Source organism: Salminus brasiliensis, chromosome 7 (genome assembly GCF_030463535.1).
Source record: "Salminus brasiliensis chromosome 7, fSalBra1.hap2, whole genome shotgun sequence".
In the NCBI taxonomy this organism is placed as follows: Eukaryota; Metazoa; Chordata; class Actinopteri; order Characiformes; family Bryconidae; genus Salminus; species Salminus brasiliensis.
The window spans coordinates 31,544,374-31,565,679 of NC_132884.1; the positions used below are offsets into that span (position 1 = coordinate 31,544,374).

The 21,306-nt window shown below is 41.3% G+C and overlaps 1 protein-coding gene across 1 annotated transcript; it reads left to right on the top strand.

Moving 5' to 3' along the window:
- Window positions 1–1,597: 1,597 nt before the first annotated feature.
- Window positions 1,598–20,568, top strand: LOC140559583 (phosphatidate phosphatase LPIN3). Its single transcript, XM_072683121.1, has 20 exons — window positions 1,598–1,620; window positions 9,210–9,410; window positions 11,107–11,202; window positions 11,301–11,542; window positions 11,826–11,933; window positions 12,611–12,719; window positions 12,829–13,708; window positions 13,830–13,923; window positions 14,851–15,056; window positions 15,194–15,287; window positions 15,380–15,449; window positions 15,571–15,663; window positions 15,780–15,856; window positions 16,016–16,154; window positions 16,357–16,505; window positions 16,600–16,686; window positions 18,517–18,669; window positions 18,775–18,889; window positions 19,007–19,110; window positions 19,208–20,568. Exons 2-20 carry the CDS (start codon window positions 9,219–9,221, stop codon window positions 19,347–19,349), a joined length of 3,150 nt encoding a protein of 1,049 aa, XP_072539222.1. The 5' UTR covers window positions 1,598–1,620; window positions 9,210–9,218; the 3' UTR covers window positions 19,350–20,568.
- Window positions 20,569–21,306: the final 738 nt, after the last annotated feature.

The window sequence follows — 21,306 nt, forward strand, 5'->3', positions numbered from 1 at the left end:
GTGCTGTGCATAATATACGACATTAAGCCTATTAGATATCACTCATAAGAGTTTAGTAGGGCCTGTTTAAAGTTTGGAGACCTGGGTGTTTACACTGTGTTTAAACAGTTGCCTGACAGGTGGTGGGAAAGTGCTGATAGAAGCAAAAGACTGGAACAGTGCCCTGGACTGGTCTGCTCTGTTTACTTCATCAAAGCGATGAAAGATATGAGCTTTTAAAACAGATCAAGGAGCCAGAAATGGGGACCAAGCAATGTTGTAAATGGGATATTTTCCATTTTTAATTGAGTGATATACAAAAACTATACCCAAACATTAGCTGTTACTGATGGGAAAAGCATTTATGTCCATTAGAAAGAAGACTGGAGCCATATTTTACACATTTACTGAATATGCAAGAGCATAGGCCTAACTTAGACATAATATACAATACCCAACTTCACTCCAGGTCTGTCTGCAGCGTCACAGCTGTGGAGACAGTGAGTTGAGATCTATCAGGATATAGGCAGTGCTTGATTTGAAGTGTAGGGTGTGCCATCCAACAGTCAAATTAACAGCAAAATGAGAAGCTTGATGGAATTGACTCACTTTAACTCACACAAGACTCCAAATCCTTGGTATAAAACAAAATCTGCTTACTGCTTACAGCTACAATTTAGCTACCCCCCAGGCCCCTGACCTCAGTGATCTGAATTCACCGTCCCATACCAACTACCGGATATATTTAGTGAAAATGTACACAGTGAACATAACTATAATGCGCACCAGATTAAGTGTTTTAGCGAGTGGGATCAGTGTCCAGGGGACTATGAGTACCAGGGGCCTTTCAGGGCCTCAGACCACCACAACCAGGGCAGGTCAAACACTGCGGCTATAAAAAATTAGATTACAGTGCTCATAAACACAAAAGTGAACTTCAGTTTAATCTCACATCTTTAGTTATTTACTAACACAACACTGGACTGCATCTGTACTTTGTACTCAATGTCTTACCATATACTCATTCTTTTCAACAGGACACTTGATTCCCAACCCCTATTTTTATAAATGTATTTTTCTGTATATACTTTTTATTTCTATATATAGCTTTTGTCTATTTCTACACATTTCAATTGTATTAACCTTTACATTTTTCATCTTGTTCATCAAAGCATTTCACTGGGTGTATGACTATGTATGTAATTAATAAACTTTGATTGACTTTAACTAAAGTATTTTTGCACTGTATTTCTCATTTCTGTGTTTTATAAGTATTATGACAGATCATGGTGGGGTTGTTGGAGTGCAGGGATGGTAAAGGGTTCCAAAGATGCTTGCACCCAAGAACCTTAAAAGACCAGGATCCGTCCCTGCCCCTGTAACGCAAAAGACGCCTGGAGGGAACAGCACTGGGCGGCAGCGTCATCACAGGGCTGTCCCTGGACGCCCTCTAGTGGTCTCCATCAGCCCTGAACAGACATGTAAACAGTGGAAGGATGGGGAGGGCGGGGCTTGGTGAATCCCGGCCATGGATTGGCTGAAGCTGTGATTGACGTGTGTACGGATTCATCTCGTCGTGGCTGGGCTTAGCGTCCGGAAGTTTGATTGAAACGTTTCTTCCAAAAGTCGAGAGTTGGGAAGGTAAGAGCAGAAGCTGCTGTGTTTGTTTATTAAAGTAGGTTAATTAGAGCGGATTCCTCTACTCAGATTGTGAACTTGCTTATTCTATTAGAGTTTATCAGCCGATATTAGTCGCGTTAATGTGCAGTATTGTGTAATGGGGGGTAATTAGGTTGTTATTGTTGAGGGTGTCGTGATGTCAGACTGACAAACCGACTAGCTGGTTTATCCAGCCGGAAAACCCTTCCTGCATTCCTCGAGTATGCAGATGCGTCTTTGGGAGATATCGTGTCTCGTTTGGATGTTTTTGTCTCGCGTATTTAAGAAATCCATCAAAACCAGAGTGTATACAGTAACACGATCAGAGATCATATCATATCTGTCCTTAAAATACTTCTTCTTCTTCTTTTTCTCGTCACGTTGCTCGTTTTTGTTACTAGCTAACCTCGTCATTTTAACATTAACTTTTAAAGGCAGACACTGCATGCACAGTTTTGCTTAAAAACAGATGCATACATCTATCCACAGGCTTTAATAAAGGTTACTTGCAAATTTGACATTTAAATTAAGCAAATCCACAAATAGCGCGTGGTCCTGTGGTCCTGTGGTCCTGTCGCATCAGGTAAAGGTGGACACGTGGCCTAACGCTGATTTAGCCCGACTTTAACCACGAGTCTTAACTTCGTAGTTAAATTGAAACATGAGCACTTGATCCAAAGCCCATTGATCAAGGACTTGCCATCAGCCCACCAGTGTTCACCCCTCTGATTTATTTATAGTAAGTAAACGGAACAACTGCGAGTAATGAGGGTCAGGCATGAGGGTCAGGCATGAGGGTCACTGGGGCAGCAATCAAGTACTGCAGTGTTTGGGGTCGTCAGTGTTTAATCTCTAGTGTATTCAGACAGTTGTTGAATAAATGAGTGTTAAAGGGGAATTTCACAAGAAATATATATATATATGAACCATATACAGTGCCCTCCATAATTATTGGCACCCCTGGTTAAGATGTGTTCTTTAGCTTCTAATAAATTGAGTTTTTTTCTAAATAATATAGGACCACGATGGAAAAAAGAGTAATATCCAACCTTTAACTCAAGTGAATTTATTCAGTAGGAAAAAAATCCCACATTAAGAAATAATTGTTTAACATCAAATCATGTGTGCCACAATTATTGGCACCCCTGATTAATACTTTGTACAACCCCCTTTTGCCAACAAAACAGCACCTAATCTTCTCTTATAATGTACAGATAGAGGGATCTTTGACCATTCCTCTTTGCACAATCTCTCTCAATCCTTCAGCAACCTGGGTCCTCTCCTCTGCACTCTCCTCTTCAGCTCACCCCACAGGTTTTCAGTGGTGTTGAGGTCTGGGGACTGAGATGGCCATGGGAGGAGCTTGATTCTGTGTGTGGTGAACCATTTCTGTGTAGATTTGGCCATATGTTTTGGGTCATTATCCAGCTTTTGGGCAGAAGCCACCAGATTTAGTTTTAAAATGTCCTGTTATTTCAAAGCATTCATGATGCCATGCACCCTAACAAGGTTCCCAGGGCCTTAGGAAGAGAAACAGGCCCACAGCATCACTGATCCTCCCCCATATTTCACAGTGGGCATGAGGTGCTTTTCTGCATACTCAGCTCTTGTGTTACACCAGACCCACTTAGAGCATTTGTTGCCAAAAAGCTCTATCTTAGTTTCATCTGACCAAAGCGGTCCCAGTTGAAGTTCCAGTACTGCTTAGCAAACTCCAGACGTTTGCGTTTATGATTGTGAGTGAGAAAAGGTTTTTTCTGTGCATGCCTCCCAAACAGCTTGGAGACCCCAAAAAGCTACCATTTGTTGCAATTCTGTAACAGTGAGCTTTGGAGAGCTTTTTATTTCTCCTATCATCCTCCTCACTGTGCGGGGTGGCTAAATAAACTTGCGTCCTCGTCCAGGCTTGTTTACCACAGTTCCAGTTGTTTTAAACTTCTTAATAATTCCTCTGACAGGAGATATGGACAGGTGGAGGTGAGTGGCTATTTTCTTGTAGCCATTGCCTGACTTGTGGAGGTCAACACACATCTGCCTTACTTGAATGGTATGTTCCTTTGTCTTTCCCATGTTAAAGAGAAATGGCCTCTGTGTCACGTCATATTTATACCCCAGGGAAACAGGAAGTTGTGAATTACTTCACAACTTCGTAAACTACTGTAGAATTGACAGAAATACTTTAATTACATTTATTTCCTAAGAAATGTTAGGGGTGCCAATAATTGTGGAACAGGTGATTTTATGAAGAATAATTATTTCTTAGTCAGGGATTTATTTTTTTCCCCTTAAAATTAAAGTTAAAGGTTGGATTTTACTCTTTTTTTTCCATCGTGGTCCTATATTATTTAGAAAAAAACTACATTTATTAGAAGCTAAAGAACACATCTTAACCAGGGGTGCCAATAATTATGGAGGGCACTGTATATGAACCAAAAATTCATATATATGAACCAATATATGAACCAAATTTCATATATACAAATTTCTTGACAGTGATGCCAATTAGACCCCAGGGCCACAGAGTATGAAGGAAATATAGCATTTATATTTACTATCCAAATGTTTATATGCAATGTTGATTAATGGTTGGGAAAGAAATTCACTCTCATTGATGCCAGGAATGGGGGGGAAATATGTGTGTGTGTGTGTGTGTGTGTCATCATATATATATATGATTGTTTTTGTGATACAGTGAAGATATTTAGGTTTTGCATCAACTAGAAGTTTCATATACTATTTCTTTTAATACATTAATTTAGGTTTATAATCTAGAACCTAATCTAGCACCTTTTAAGTGATCCTTAAATTTTTCAAGTGTGCTGGGCAACATGACCTCTGCAACATTACTGGATGGGGTGGAATCTTAAAAAATGTAAGAAAAATGAAATAAACAAAATTGGGACACATGACTGACGGACGTTATTGTGTAGGTGTGCCCTGTTAGACTGATTATGTAAGCAGGTAATAGCTCTGGTTCTCTGGGGTTGAGCCCTGGATTTTGTCTGTGAAGACTCTGTTTCTTGATAAAAAAAAGATCAACTAACATGAAAACCAGAGCGCTGTCTATGGGAGAAAATAACACTGTGGGCACTAACACTCAAGAGCCAAGAAAAACAGCAGCAGCTAATGACAGAAACATTTATAGGCCAGCCCATGGTTAGACTACTGTTCTGTAGTGGCATGAACGTAAGAGGATGAGGAGTGATAAATAATTTTGTGGCGCACAAAAATCAGTCATCATCTGATTGAACATTTTAATTGCCTGTTTCTGTAACTTGGGGCAGTCAACTGGTAAGAGAAGTGGGCTTAGGGCCGAATGGTTGTTGGTTCCAACCCTCATTCATGGCTGAGGTGCCTTTGAGCAAGTCATCTAACCTCATCCTAGGTTCTGTGGTGGCTGTACACCACTCAGTGTGTGTTCTCATTTCCCCAATTCACTGTGTATGTGTGTGTGTATGTGTGTGTGTGTATGTGTATGTGTATGTGCGTGTATATGTGTGTGTGTGTGTGTGTGTGTGTGTGTGTGTGTGTGTGTGTTTACTGCCACAGCTGGGTTAAAATGCAGAGGTTGCGTACTGCTGTGTAACGGTGGTAAAGTGGTGCTCAATCTTTAATCTTAATCTGAACAGATGAGAGCATTCTCTGCCTGCTCTTTGAGGAGTGAGGCGTTCTGTTGTGTTTCACTGTATTCTTAGTTTCACCACCTCCTCTGTTTCATCACAGAGAGCCCTTTTAGATAGCTCTCAGGTGCTGTGGTGGTGTTTAGGGCTTTGTATTGAATCTAACATTATCAGAGTTAGTGCTGGGTGGTGCTGATAAAAATCAGTATCACAGTTTTGTCTCAGGATCACATGATAAGAAAGAAAACACCTTCTTCCTGAAACTATGCTAAACAGTGTAAATCTGATCTGCTTGCCTCTGACAGGACCCTTTTATTCTTTTTACCACATTTACCATACTTATTAACAGTTAACGGCTGGTATACAGACAAAAACGTTGTATCTCACTTTGGGGGAGGGGGTCTTTCCATGGAAAGTACATGCACACTCACATATCAGAATATTATGACCACCCCTGGTTTGGAATATATCATATAGCATATGGGAGCACTTTGTAGTTCTGTACTTATAGTCTGTATTCCATCTGCATCAGCGCAACACACACACACACAAACACGCCACCACCATGTCTGTTCTTCCACCCAAATACTACCTCCTCTGTGATGGTCCTGGTCCAATGAGGGGCAGATAAACAGATGGACTACAGTCTGGAATCGCAGAACTACAGAGTGCTCCTATAAGGTCAGTGTAGTTGATGTAATGGGCCGAGTTCTTTCTGAACAAGGGGTGGTCATAATATGGATATGTTCAGTTCCATGACCAGCTCACCTGATTTAATATCATTAAGCACCAGGTGTGTGTGTGTGTGTGTGTGTGTGTGTGTGTGTGTGTGTGTGTGTGTGTGTGTGTGTATATATAATATATAATGCAGCAATTATTACGCAATACAATCCAGATAAGTGCTGCCACAGGAAAAAAAGATCCAAACCTAATTACCCCGTCTACCCCTCTTTTCTACTCATCCCTCTTTCCCCACTCTCAAGCTACAGTCTTACCTGTTGTAGTGCAGTGACTTTGTGATGAAGCCATTCTTGGTCTATCACGTTGTCCTTGTGTGTCGTACTCTTCCATTTATTTGGCACAGGGCCCCGGGCTGGTCTGTCCCATTGGCACACACACAAACACATACACCGGCCTCTCCCTGTTTGTGAATAAGCACACAAGGCTGAGTGAAAAGAATGGCTGAGTCTGTCACAAACTGCTGACCTGATTGTCATGTGCAGCAGGTGTGTGTGTGTGCGTGCGTGTGTGTGAGCGTTTGCATGTGCATGTGTTTTAATGTTGGGCCGGAGTGTACGAGCATGTACAGTAGTGTTCGGGTCATAGGGAGCCTTTTAAAGCCAGACTGTGTGCATTTTGTGTGGTGTGAGTGTGGGTGGCCTGAATGAAAAAGAGAAGTGTGTGTGTGTGTGTGTGTGTGTGTGTTTGTCTGTCTCACACACTTCTTTTTCAGTCAGGTCACACTGCGCATTTGTGTGTGTGTGTGTGAGAGTGAGAGAGAGAGAGAGCGGGCGAGTGTGATTGGGGCTGAATGTACTGGGTCTCTCTCATAGTGTCATTATCAGCAGTATTACCCCTCTGTCAGTCCCGCATATAGACTTTACCTGCAGCATCAGACAGCCAGCAAAAAAGCCAAAGAGAGAGAGAGAGAATGAGAAAGAGAGAGAATGTACTTTCAAAGATTTACAATCTCTAACTAAGACAGCAACTTCAGACACGTTTTGGGGTCTCAGAGGTGGTCCTGTTAGCAGGGGCTCAGTAAAGAGACCCAGGTCAGGGGATGAAGGAGATTTTGGCCTGCGAATGGCGGCCGGAGGGTGGAGGGTATCAGACTTTGCAGGGAAGGGACATCTCCATCCCTCTTTATGGGTAAGAGATCATATTTTCTCCTCTGTGTTTCACTGACTGCTTTGGTAAGTGTCCACTGAAATGTCAAAAAGTCACTGCTGGCCGTTGTTGTGAAATGTGCTGATCCTGTGTAAGGAATCATGCCAAGCTTGTGCATTGTTGTTGCTCTCCGTTTGAGGTGGAGTCCGAGTACTTGGCTAATTATTTAACTAATTCTTATGTGTATACAAATCATCACGGTCACACACAAATTCTGGCAGTTGTTCTTTATGTTGTATTCAAACGTCATGGCGAATGGACCAATGAAAATGTACTAAAATTACTTGGCATAAAATCTTTACATTGACTTGTCTGACCATTGAAAGATGATTGAAAGGATTTTCATGTCCTGTAAAGCTGCCATTTTGGATATTAAGGTTTTTGTGTGACCGTGACAATATGCTTAATATATATTTAAATTCTCTGTTTTTAAATAGGCCGTGGCCTGAGCTGGCCTGTCGAAGCTTTTGCATGATTGTAATCTCATAGCAGTTACTTTACCTGATCACAGTAACTTTCTAAAAAAAAATTAGATGTTGCGATCTCGATAGGTCATTCAAATAAAAAACAAAAGATGTAAACGTATCACACACTGCAAACGTTAGCAGACAGTAATGTTAATTTATTATATTTATGACTATGGCTCATTCTAATGTTTTTAGCATGCTGTTTGTATGTTTGGTGTGGTTATGGCTGGCCTGCTGGTTGAGAGCTAATCTTTAGGAAGGTTGCATTTTCTTTAATTTAGGACACAAAAAACAGCCTAGAGGTCCTTAGGCAGTGAGCGTGTATGTGCTAGCCGTGATGCGTCTGTAGCAAGATTTAGCAAGATCATAGCTGAGCTCTCTCACGCTGGACATTTCCTCTTCTGACCACTTTTAGAAGACGCAGGACTTTCAGAGGCAGCACAACTAGACATGCTAACAGCCTTTTCCTCAGACCTGTGCCCCTTATTAACCACAGGAGACACATACTGTGCCCCAGAACTCCACTTTAAGTAATAAATGTGTTGTATGTTCATAACATTCATATCACTAGTATTGTTTCACCAAGACAAATTCCATATAACATAATTGTTGCAATAAAGTGATTAGAAATGGCAGTGAAGGTTGAGGAGAAGATCTTCACTTCTTCAGTTCTTTGAGGTTACGTCTGTGCTGACCTATGATGAAGCACTTCTGACACTGGGATGAGTCACAGTTGCAATGTCTACTACTGTCTTTAGACCTGTCGAGTCTTGTTAATAAAGTCACGCCTGTGAATGAGGAGCCGAGGTGTTGTTGAAGGTAGAGGCTACTAGTTTTACAAAGCGCCGTGCTTTACTGATACGCTAACCTGTTATGACTAAAAGCTTTGTCTATTACCATTCTGGCTCAAGGCCTTGTTTCTTTATGCTAATGCAGAAATAGTCAGAGTAAAACTAAAATATCATGATTTCCTGCTAAATTATTTTCGTATGGTAGAATCTTCTTTGTAATTTTACTTCAAACCACCCCATGTTTCAGACGCTCTTTGTGTGTCTGTGGAACAGTGCCAAAGTCTACCCAAGGCTCATCTCTAAGGAGTTACGCAGTTGTTGTTTTGTTTTTGTTTTTTTTTAGCCTTGCTATTAGAAATTGACGAGGGCTCGTAAAGCAAGAGCCTAGTTCTTATCTCAGGTGCTGAAATTCTAAGACATCACCATGACCTGTGTAATAGTTTTCCCCTGCTTGTGTCTAATCATATGTGACCCTATGAAGTAATTAAGACTTTGAACTTTGTGAAATGGGGAGGTGCACCGTACCTTACATTGCTTTAGAATCCAAAGGTTGACACAGTGCTTACGTTCAGGGTCGAAAGCATCACTGGTAGTTTCGACAAGAAGACTAATCCTGCAGTGAAGTGTGTGTGATACTTTGTATCAGAGGTATTATTTGTGTTAGTCATGTTACTCAGTTGCGTTACTCAGTGTTACTGTCCTGCTTGTGTTGAAATTGTTTTGTGATTGTTGATTGTGTATTCTGATAAGTGTACTGATTATTTACCATCTCCCTCTCGCTCTCTCTCGCTCTCTCATTCTCTTAGTCCCAGACCATGAACTACGTGGGACAGTTAGCAGAGACGGTCTTTGTAACAGTAAAGGAGCTTTATCGTGGCCTGAACCCCGCTACCCTCACCGGCGGCATTGACGTCATTGTTGTGCGGCAGCCGGATGGCAGTCTCCAGTGCTCACCGTTCCATGTGCGCTTTGGAAAACTGGGCGTCCTGCGCTCCAAGGAGAAAGTGGTGAGGAATAGAAAGCAATACTATTTGTGGTGTTAGTGTGTGATTGTATGGCCTTCTCTGGTCTGGGAAATAGGTAGTGAAGTTCATATGACAGTAAATGTTGCTTGATTGATTAAGTGTTCATTGTATTTGTATGGTATGTACGTTGTGACACAGTATATCACACTGCAAACAATGAGACAATGAAGGTCTATAGCAGCTGCTATTCTTTTAATTGTGCTGTCTAATGCTATTTGTTTGAAAACCAAAGGTCACAGTCCACGCTAGTGTATTCAGTGTTCTCTGTAAGATCGTCAGCCTTGCAACTCTAATCTTATTAGTAGGCTAGTCAGTAAATGTCATTTAATTTAAAATGTTTTTCTCACTAAAATCATCTAACCTCCATTGCAAATTAGGTTTATTAGCAATGTTTACAAACTCACAAATACACTGTTTGCAAATTCAACAGAAAGTAGCACTTTTAATGGCCGCTGCAGTTTCAGAATTATTCAACCCCCTGATAAGAATCTCTCATAAGAGCAAACATTTGCAAATCACATGGCAAATCATAGGCTTTATTAGGTGCATCAGGTGTGCTTAAGATGGCTGGCTAGAGGTTTGCTGATTGTAATGTTTGATAGAATGTTAGAAAGCTCAGAGATCTCTGACCTCAACAAGGAAAAGGATACAAAAAGAGAGCAAAGGCACTGAATGTTCCTACAGATACATTCAGAAGCATAGTTCACAAGTTCAAGGTTAAAGCTAGCAAAAAGGGGAAGGCATCACTGTCTACCACCAGCTTTCTGAAGAGACGGGTAGTCAAAAACCCTTGAATAATTGCAAAAGACCTAAAGTTTGGTGGCAGTAGGCACTGAGGTTTCAGTTTGCACAGTAAGGTGCATACTAAACACAGAAGGTCTCCATGCCTGTACACCTACACTGACCCAAAAGCACAAGACAAGTTGGCTCTAATCTGCTCAAAATCATATAAATAAACCACTGATAATTTGGGAGTTCTGTGGAGTGGTGAAACCAAACTGGAACTTTTCGGGCCCATGGATCTGCGTAATGTCTGGAGGAGGAAAATATGCTAGGAATATGCTGAAAAGAACACCCTGCCTAAACATCATGCCTCATGTGAGGAAACTAAATCTTGGGAGTCATTAGGACCCTCCAACAGGACAATGATCCCAGGCGTATCCTGAAGTCCACCAAGTCATGGTTTAAGACGTCCTGGATGACTCTGGAGTGGTTGTCACAGTTGCCTCCCTTGAACCCCATCAGAATCTTGTTGGGATTTGAAGGTGGGGGGTTGCAGCCCATGAACCCTATAATATTAGTGAACTGGAGACCACAGCCCATGAAGAATGCCTCAGAGACACTGATCGAAGCAAAAGGGTGCTCTACTAAGACTGAAGACACCTGTTATCGCCGTGCAGTCCTCATTAAAAGTGTAATTTAATGTTGAATTCGGAGAAAGCAGTTGTTCTATTAGTTGTGTTGAAATATTTAAATGGGTCTTGTTTGATTGGTTCATTGTGAACTGCTGAAAGTCTGTAAATTGGTTGGGGGTTGATAATGGAATAATTTTGATTGCTGAGCTGAGTTTATTTCTACACACTTGGTCAAATGTAAACAACAGTTTTTTATAGGTCTGAATTTAATAAGGATCTTAAATGGTACATGCTGTGATCACCTAATACCAGTGTATTTCCAGGTGGATATTGAAATTAATGGCGAGCCTGTTGACCTGCACATGAAACTGGGGGACAATGGAGAGGCGTTCTTTGTGGAGGAGAGTGAAAGCCTGGAGGTATTGTCAGAACTGTCAGAGACAGTCGTTTGGACCCTATTTTCAGACTTCTTTTTTTTTTTTCCTTCATCTGTCATATAACATTAAATTTTTTTCAGGTTGGGGTGCCGGCACACCTCTGCACCTCACCCATCCCCATTGAGATTTCAGAGGTTTCTGAGGTGGCCGAGTCTCCTTCTAGTACCACCTCATCATCTGCCATGCGGCGAAAAAAACGAAGGAGGAAACGAGCGCGCTCTGACACACACCTGCGTGAGGATGACAGCTCATCCTCAGAAGAGAGGGAGACTCTAGAGCAGGACATCTTTAATGAGGAGTCTGTATCGCCCATGATGGCAAGGTCAGAACAATCGTTCAGCTCATACTAAGACTGTTGTCAGAATGTTTGCTATTGTTCAAAATATCTAGAATTTACTTTTTAATATGTAAGTTTACGTTGTAGAAGTTGTGTTTAATCTAGTGGATATTACAGGATTCTAGTTACAGTTTAGTCATGGTGTTTTTATGGGTGCATGGTTGACTGCTGAATTTATTTGTACCTTTTTTTGAGATCTGCTTGTCAGATCTTGGTATATTCTAAACCAATCAGATATTTATGTATTTGTGTTTATTGTTTTCTGCAGTAAGTCTGTGTACTACTCTCTCTCTGAAGAGCCGAGTGAGGATCTACCTGGAGGTCAGACTAGAGAGCTGCATCCACACTCCGATGGAGAGTGCTCTCCTAATGAGAGGTAACATCTCTGTGAATGGCAGCTCTCAACATGTTTAAGATATGGACATTTGATCTTTATTATAACAATATTAAGAGATAGTGGTGATGGGTTTGAGATGTTGTCTGGAAAGGATTCGAAAAAAAAATCTCAAATACAATTATAAATTGGCCGTTCCACTGTCCGCAAGATACTTTTCAAGTGAAACAACTACCAATATGGCCAGGTCAGCCCACAAGACCACAAGAAGTCTCCAATGATCCTAAAATATCATCACAGGACCTACAGGTAGTTCTTGCCGCAGGTGATGTCAAAGAATAGCATCTACTATCAGAAAGAAATCAAACAAGCTATATTTTTATGGGAGGTGTGCAAGGAGGAAACCCTTGGTGTCCTACAAAAACATCAGGGCAGGGCTGTTCACTTTCTCTGGCAAACTGTAGTGTTTATTTTACCTCCACCTCTCAAAATTGTTAAAAAGATCAATTGTCCACATGTTCAAATATGTGAAAACAAAGGTTTCCATTAAGTGTCCTAATTTGTTTACGTAATTGTGCCTTTATATAAGAACTGTCAAACCCTAATGCTGTGGGTCAGGTCAGACTCATGTAGATATATTCAATCAAAATCAACCATCTCTGTTTAACACACACTCTGTATCTGTACTTGGCCTGTACTCTCTCCTCTCCTCTATACAGTGTTTTCTATAGTCGTCCCACATCTCCTAAGAGTGACTCGGAGTTGCTGGTGAAACCCCAGGAAACCTTGGGACCTCAGATGCAATGGAACTGGGGTGGTTTTCCCAAGGTAGTGCTGTTTCATAGTAATGCTTTTCTGCAGATGTGTCAATATTGTGTTTCACATATTCTGTGCTTGTGAACCAGGGGCTCACCAGTGTTCTTTATCTCACCTTCAGGTGTGTCCGACAGAACGAGCTGCACCTGAACCTCCGCGCACTCCCTCCTCCCTGCCCATGCCCTCGGATCACTCCCATTTCCGCACCATCCAGCGCCAGGCCTCATTCGAAATGGAGCCCTCAGACTTCTTGGAAACAGTAACTGTGGTGAGGCCGGAACCTCGGACTTTTGTAGCAGATCCCTGCCCCTCAGATAACCTACCTAGAGTTTCACACTCTACCCCAAATAATAATACCTCAGAATCTTCCTCACCCACACAGCAGGCTTCCCCGCTCATGCTTCCCCTAATGGAGACACTGAGGCCTGTGGACAGTTCTGACCAGCCTCTGGTCTCAGGGCTGGACAAGCAGGATCCCCAAACTGCCACTGATCGCACAGCTAACACAGGTAGCACATGTAGCACAGACTGCAATGCAAGAATGGATAATCCAGATAACACTGCCAAAACCACTTGCCACACTAATACCACTAGCTTAATCATCACTCACAACATTGGCAGAAACATCAGGGCTAAATTTGTGATTTCAGATTTTCCAGACAGCCAGCAAAGCCATACTGACACAGCTGCTACAGCTGGCTTAGTGGCTGGAAGTAGCACAGGTCCATCAGAAACGTTAGCAACATCTCCAAACACAGTCAGTGCCTTTACTCAGCCTGCTCACCCGAGCACAGCAGAAAGGGCAGCTGTGATGGAGAGAGACAGTGGCATTGAACCTTTCGCAGAAGGACTTGCTGAGGAGGAGGGAGGAATTGACAGAGACAACTCCCCAACCAATGTGGACAGCGGTCACGTGCCTCAACCTGTGGCCACCCAGTTAGATGAGCCGTCTGGCTTTTCTCAGCCCCCTTCTAAAGTGGAATCGCAGGAAAAGAAAAGGGGTAGGCCTCTTAAAATTCTCACTCACATGGGAAAATTTCATTGAATGTAATTGTATAATAGTACTAATAATAGTATAATAGAAGTATCTCCTAACCTTCATCTTATCTTAATTTTGTATAGGTAAGCGCAGCCAGCATTTAGGACCAGCGGATATCTACCTGGATGATTTGTCCAACCTCGATCCTGAGGTGGTCGCACTATATTTTCCCAAAAAGTAAGATCTGAACTTCTCCTGCATACACAACTGTTTAAAGTGGAAGCAGTGATTTTAGTCATATAAAACAGAAAAGCTATTATAAAATTAACAAGCAGAATGACTTGGCCTAAAAATGTAGTAATAACTAATAAATATGTTCTACTTATACTATTTATATCAATTAATCAAATAATCAGCCTTTATTTTTACTCTGAAAATACATTAAGGGCGATCCTTATTTTTACAATTTTTTTTTTAATTGAAGAATTTTGATTGAAAGAGAAAATTATTTAATCAACGAAAATCAACAGGGGTAAATGAACAAATCAATAACAATACAAAAAAGTAAAATAAAAATAAAAGTACAAAATGAATAGAGATCAGTAAATCAAAACGACATCAATAAAACCAGAATTAGGAGAATTGGAAAACAGAAAAGGTACAAATATGAATATTTAAACTTTTTAAAGAATCAAAAAAGGTACGTTAAATATAAAATGGTTCAAAATAGGATTTTAAAACAACCAAGGACAACTATAGCAGAAAAGAAAAATAAATCAGTTAAAATGACTGATAATAAAAATACAGATAATGCTAACACAATAAAAGAAATATAAAATAAAATAAAAAATATATATATAAACAAATAAAAATAAAGTTAAACAGTTACAGGCAGAATGGAGGTTATTAGAAATTACAAGTTTATTTGTTTGCAGTGTATTTCTTTTAGTGGTAGTAGTAGTAGTAGTAGTAGTAGTCTTTTTTGGCCTTTGTAAACAAATTCCCTTATATACACCTATATAAATGCAATGTTTGTTAAACTGTTGTAGTGCTGTAACCCAGCAAACAAAGATTCGCTAACAGATGTTACTGTATGTAGTAGGCAGTCGTTATAATAGTCATAATAACATTTTTCTAATTTCTTCTGCTTATCTTTCTGTCCAGTGAAGGCGAATCACGACCTGGTGCTGAGCTCAGTTCTATTCATCCACAGAGAGTTTCCCCACAGTCTGGCCAGCAGTCTCCACAGTCTCTGGGCAGCGGCAACGTGGACAGTGGGACAGAGTATCTGTCAGATTCCACTACCGACTCACTGGATGTCACCATGTCGCTCTGCGGGACAGAGGGCCACAGCAGGCAGATAAACAAAGGTAGATAGTTTAAGCAAGCATGGGATAAATGTGTGTGTGTGTGTGTGTGTGTGTGTGTGTGTGTGTGTGTGTGTGTGTGTGTGTGTGTGATGGAAAGAACATGGAGAAAGAAAGATCATGTTTCTTCTTGGTTCCAGAGAAGTTTATGGAGCATATTGTGAAGTATCAGGACCTTGTGAGCAATCCTGGAATTGTGGATGATCCAAACCTTGTGATCTGCATCAACTCAAAGTTAGTGAACTAATTCTGGTTTTGCATCACTAGTGTCTAGCTCTGTTGCTCTTTCTGCTAACTGATCATTGATATCTTTTGCTGCCTTCCAGCTATTACAACTGGGCTGTTGCTGCTCCGATGATTCTGTCAATGCAAGCTTTCCAGAAGAATTTGCCAAAGGTATGCCTTCTATATTGGGTCTATAGGGATATTCCTAAACCGTTATAGGATTTGACCTAGAGAAGCTGCTCTTGGATCACAATGTGAATGAAAGTGTATTACGCCTCTTGTTTTTACACAGAGTACAATTGAACAGCTGATAAAGCATAAGATGCCTAAGAAATCTGGTCGCTGGTGGTTTTCCTGGCGAAGGAGAGATATGGCCAATAACCAGGTACAGCTGTTATTGGAGATAGTTTATGTAGCAGTGATTGTCTGATTTCTATCTCACCCCCCCCCCCCCCCTCCATTGGTGTTGCATTATCTCTCATTTTCACCACTCTTTCTCAGCCAAGTGCAAAACCTGACTCAGAAGAAAGCCAAATAGATGTTGGTTCTTCCGGTCGTCCTGGACCACCCTTACTAAAGTAAGCTTCATTTGTAAGCTTCTGCTTAAGTGCTATTGTGCTTTACTGGTCTTCTGTAAGACGTGTGATCATTTAATCTGCTACAGAATTCCTTAATATTAATCATACAATCTGATAAAATGGTTTGTGTGTGTGTGTGTGTGTGTGTTTTATGTATAGGGATCACTCTGGTCAGTTATCCAGTGATGATGATGGTACTGATTCTATGAAGCAGAAGATTGTGGCTGATGCCATGACAACTGCACAGTGCCTGAGTCAGATATACCGGAAGTCGCTCCGCCTCACCTCCCAGCAGATAGTAAGAGATACCAAACAGCTGTACCTACACTGCATACAAGTAGTCCTCTTTTATTTGTGATCATGACCTGACTGATCTATTGTTTGGCTGATGAGATTGGTCAGCATTAAGGTTTCGTGGATATGCTGGATAAGCCACTAACTTAGAGTTTGCAAATGTGTGTGTGTGTGTGTGTGTGTGTGTGTGTGTGTGTGTTTGTTAGGAGCAGCTTAACTTGCGTGAGGGAGCCAACAAGATTGTGTTCAGTGTGACCACTCAGTACCAGGGCACTTGTCGCTGTGAAGCAGCCATCTACCTGTGGAACTGGGATGATAAAATCATCATCTCCGATATTGATGGGACCATCACCAAGTGAGTATCAATGTACTGTTGTGTATGTGTGATTTATGATGAGGTAAATATCTGTTTATGTATGTCTAAAACTCTTCAAACTCTTTATTGCCAGGTCAGATGCCTTGGGTCATATTCTGCCACAGTTGGGGAAAGACTGGACTCACCAAGGCATTGCCAAACTCTACCACAAAATACATCAGTAAGGAAAATATCCACATAGACATTTTCTCACTATCTCATCATCTGCCACCAGAAGATGTTTACTCATCACTTAGTCAACACACGCTTACAATATAGGTGCACTTCATCTGTTGTGGCATCCATGCTCTGCCCTGCCCATCAGTAAAATGGTACTACTGCAGGACCATTTCTGTCTGGTTATTTGGATAGTGGACCCTTCGATCCAAAGCTTTGGATTGGTACACCTTGCTAGCATATAGTTAGAGACTATGCCTCGTCTTTTTCCATGCTCAAGTTGTGTTGGTCATCTTCTAGCCCAGCTGTAATCCCAGAAGTCGAATCCCTTTTTTTCAGTCTTGGTTTCCACTTAATGGCCAATCACTTTCATCAACAGTTCAAATAACTACCCGAATGGCCGCTATTCCACTGCAGGGCTGAACGGTTCTAAGCACGGAGGCTTTTCCACATAGACACAGTTAAAGGCACTGAACACTTAAAAACTGTTCTTTGGGCAACAGAACCATTCCGTGGGATGGCTTAATGGCGTAGGGATCCACTGATTGGTTCTATATTTGCGTCAATTATAGCCGCAAAATCCTGGGTCTTTATATTTCCAGTCCAATGGTGGAGACTGTATCTAATAAGCACAAGAATAGTTGTTCTATTTTAGCGCTCCTCAAGTGCATTTACCATTAGTGTGGAGACAAGTGCACTTTAATGCACTGTACCATAATAAAGTTTAGAGTACTCGAGTTGGCTACAGGCCTCGTCCAACTTCGCTAACATGGTGTTAGTACGGTCTGGCAGGTCTAACATTGCTACCCTGGCTTTAGCTTTTGTCTGGCTGCCGGACGAGTGTGATTACACACTTCTAACAGATGAGTTATGGCTTCAGTGAGTTAGCTAGCATTAACGGTACGATGCAGCCTTGGTAACCGTTTGGCCCTGCACTAAGGCCAATTTAAGTTCTGGCTTCTCTAGCACTGTTAGTTGGATATTTTTGGTTGGTGAATGATTCTGTTCTGTTCTGAACTATTAAAGGAACAGAAGTAGACCTAATACTATATTGAAATCCTCAGATTTGACCACTGATATAGAGATTATGAGTCATATCAGTACAAATTAAGACTAAATTGATGATTGCCATGTTTGTATGAATTTGTAAAGAACTAATTGTATAATTAGTTTGTGTTCGTAGATCTTTATGCAGGGATCAATCTTATCAGGGGGGATGAGTGGAGCATGCTGGTGAGGTAATTGGGCTTGACTGGAGGGTAAATGTCACATGGAGTCCCCTCTATGGCAGTGGGCAGGCAGCAGCAGCAGGGACACCTAGTTAACATTGATCTTTTACCAGCATCAGCCCAGACAAGAGGGTGGTTAACAGCACTACACATGCTATTATGCCACTGTTGCACTGGTATTTGATACACAAAATAATATCTGGTTAGCATTGCTCCTGTGGTGGTATATATATTTACTGACTGGTGGCTTAAACTGCCAGGGTAGGTGAGGTGGGCAACTGGACAATATTTACAGTTATCTTTTTAATTTATTTCACAATGTGCCTCTCTGAGCATATTGTGGGCATGGTCAGTACTTATAAATGAAACAACTGTGAAAGAGAGTGTAATTAGTCCTGTTTATTCCAGTGTAGTGCAGCTCAGTATTAGATTTACTACAGTCAGTAACTGCATTACAGGGTCCACATATTAGGTATACCTAATAAACTGGCAGCTCACTGTAGATGATCATAATTCAATACAACAGAATCATAGCATGGCATTTGGTAAGTGCCTCATCCTATGATGGTTATGTTATGTCCTTCTTTTGTGCTTCTTTCCACCAGGAATGGCTATAAGTTCCTCTACTGTTCAGCTCGTGCCATAGGCATGGCAGACATCACCAAGGGCTACTTGCAGTGGGTCAATGATAAAGGCATCGTACTGCCTAAAGGCCCTGTTCTACTTGCTCCTAGCAGCTTATTCTCAGCGTTACACAGGTACATCAGCACTCGTAACGGTCATTTGTCTTTGGTGTGTGCAGCATACCACCATGTATGTTCTAAGGGCAGGACTATATGTTGTTCTTAACAATGTAATTTCAGGGAGGTGATTGAGAAGAAGCCAGAAGTGTTTAAGATCACTTGCCTCACTGACATCAGAGACCTGTTCAATCCACGAAAACAGCCGTTTTATGCTGCTTTTGGCAACAGAACTAATGTAAGCATTACTAAAGACTAAACATAAGGCATAGTTTCTGGGGGTTGGAATACTACCTAAAAGTAACATGCTTGTGTCTGTGTGTGTATGTGTGTATGGGGGGGTCGTTGGGTGTAGGATGCTTTTGCATATAAGAAGGTAGGGGTACCAGAGACCCGGATCTTCACTGTGAATCCTAAAGGTGAACTCATTCAGGAGAACAGCAAAGGCCACAAGTCCTCGTGAGTAAACAAACAAAGGCTTTTCAGTACCAACACCTTAAATGTCAATATTAAAAGCAACAAGTTTCATTGGCATGTTGTGTGTGTTTGTTCACAGGTATTCTCACTTAAGCGAGTTGGTGGAGCATGTCTTTCCTTTGCTTTGTAAAGGCCGGCCCACATCCTTTGATTACCCAGAATACAGTCACTTCTCCTACTGGAGAGAGCCCCTACCAAAACTGGACCTCTCCTCGCTCTAGACTTCTACATTTTCCTCCATTTCTTTCCCATTTCTTTATCTCTGCACCCTATTTCCGTGGCCTACGCTGTACCTCACTCCTATATTCTCTTTCTTTACCATGGCTATAACACTACACCACTAAAATAATCCATGGGCTCATGATGTAGAGACAGATATGTGGATATTCTCAATAAATTCAACTTTTCTATCTTTACCAATATGCCAAAAATGTAAATGAAAAGAACTGTATATGCTGTATGAACTGTATAAGTATAAGTGGAACAAGTGTTGTTGCTTGTCTTTCATTCAAACAAGCACATCCTCTTTGTTGGGTCTCTTTCTTGATGGGTTTTCTGTGGTTTGGCCAACTTGCCAGCACTTGCATGTGTATGCTGCTGCATACACAAGATAAGCTTACATTAATGATGCCAGTGCCATAATCATGACAAATGGTCATGTGCATTCAAGTGGAAAACTCTTTTCCGAGTGCACCGGAGTGGCTCAAATAATATATATACTAAAAATAGGTATAGATACTAAAAAAAGGCACCAATACACCAATACCAACTTATTCTTTGCAGTGGGATTGCATAAACTTCTTTGTAGTGTAAATGCATAAACCCAGTGTAACTTTATATACAGTACTCTGACTGACTGAATTAGTCCTGCAGGTCTATTCAAACCCCTGTTTTCAGAAGAATGGTTGGATAAGCTGGTATAAATTTGATTGACTAGAGAATTCTTGCTGGAGCGTCTTTCCAGGTTGATTAAGATCTAGTAACACTACTGGGATTTCTTACGGTTACAAGAATCTTATAGTACATTTTTGACTGAAATTAATCTAGTATATCATATAGAATAATGACCCTAACCAGGAAGAAGTAATGGAAGGAGAAGATGGATGGATGGACCATTTCTCCGTTTCTGTGAGGGCCATCAAAAAACTGATTTGTAATCACTGTTAAGAGAGGCGACAGTGCTGAAGAACTCCTGCTCAACAGGTCTGATTCTGCATGAACAGGTCATGCTTGATATGCAGAACACAGTAAAACAACAGAACGGAAAGTCCCTGCTAACACAACAATGTAATCAGTATCCACAGGTTTTAAAATGTAGGGTGACCTTATATCCTCTTTTCCCTAGACATGTCCTCTTTTTGGAAAATTTGGGCAGAGATTTTGCATTTATTGTATACAGTGTTTGTTTCTACAGTTGTCACACATTCTGTCTCTGAAATTTTACAGCTTTAAATTTAAAATAAACACAAATTAGTTATAGAAAAATGTGTGAATGTAATATTTTTAAACCAATCTCACACCAGGAGGACATCAGACATTACAGGCATGTGTGTTCACTTGGTGGTCATCTCTGCAGTGTCGCCGGTCAAGTATTTCCCATCACACAAGACTAATGTTAATCAATATTTTGAATCCCTCATGAACATATTTAAAAACCTCAGGGTTATATAGGTTTGTCTCAATGGCGCTTTTTGAGCTTGTTCTGTCTAATGGCGGATCTATACATGGAGGGGGGCTTCCGTCCTCACATGTGGACCCACCAACCCTCTGCTTGCAATTTTGCCAGCAAGCTGATTGGCTGTTTCAACCAGTGGGGCAGTGGTGGCTCAGCAGTTAGGGCAACGGGCTATTGATGACAAGGTTGTGGGTTCGGGCTGTCACTGCTGGGCCCTTGAGCAAGGCCCTTCACTCTCTCTGCTCCCTGGGCGCCACAGCAATGGCTGCCCACCGCTCCGGGCACGTGTGCTCACTATCACTGTGTGTGTGTTTGATCACTAGTGTGTGTGTGTGTGTGTATGTGTGTGTTCACTGCACAGATGGGTTAAAGGCAGAGGCCAGATTCTAAATTGGTTGACTTATCAGTGGCCTGTCTCCTCATTTGTAATGTCTCTGGTTGAACAGTGTGGAGTAATATAGTGCATATAGGCTATATAGGCTAATAAAGCGATTTATTAATAG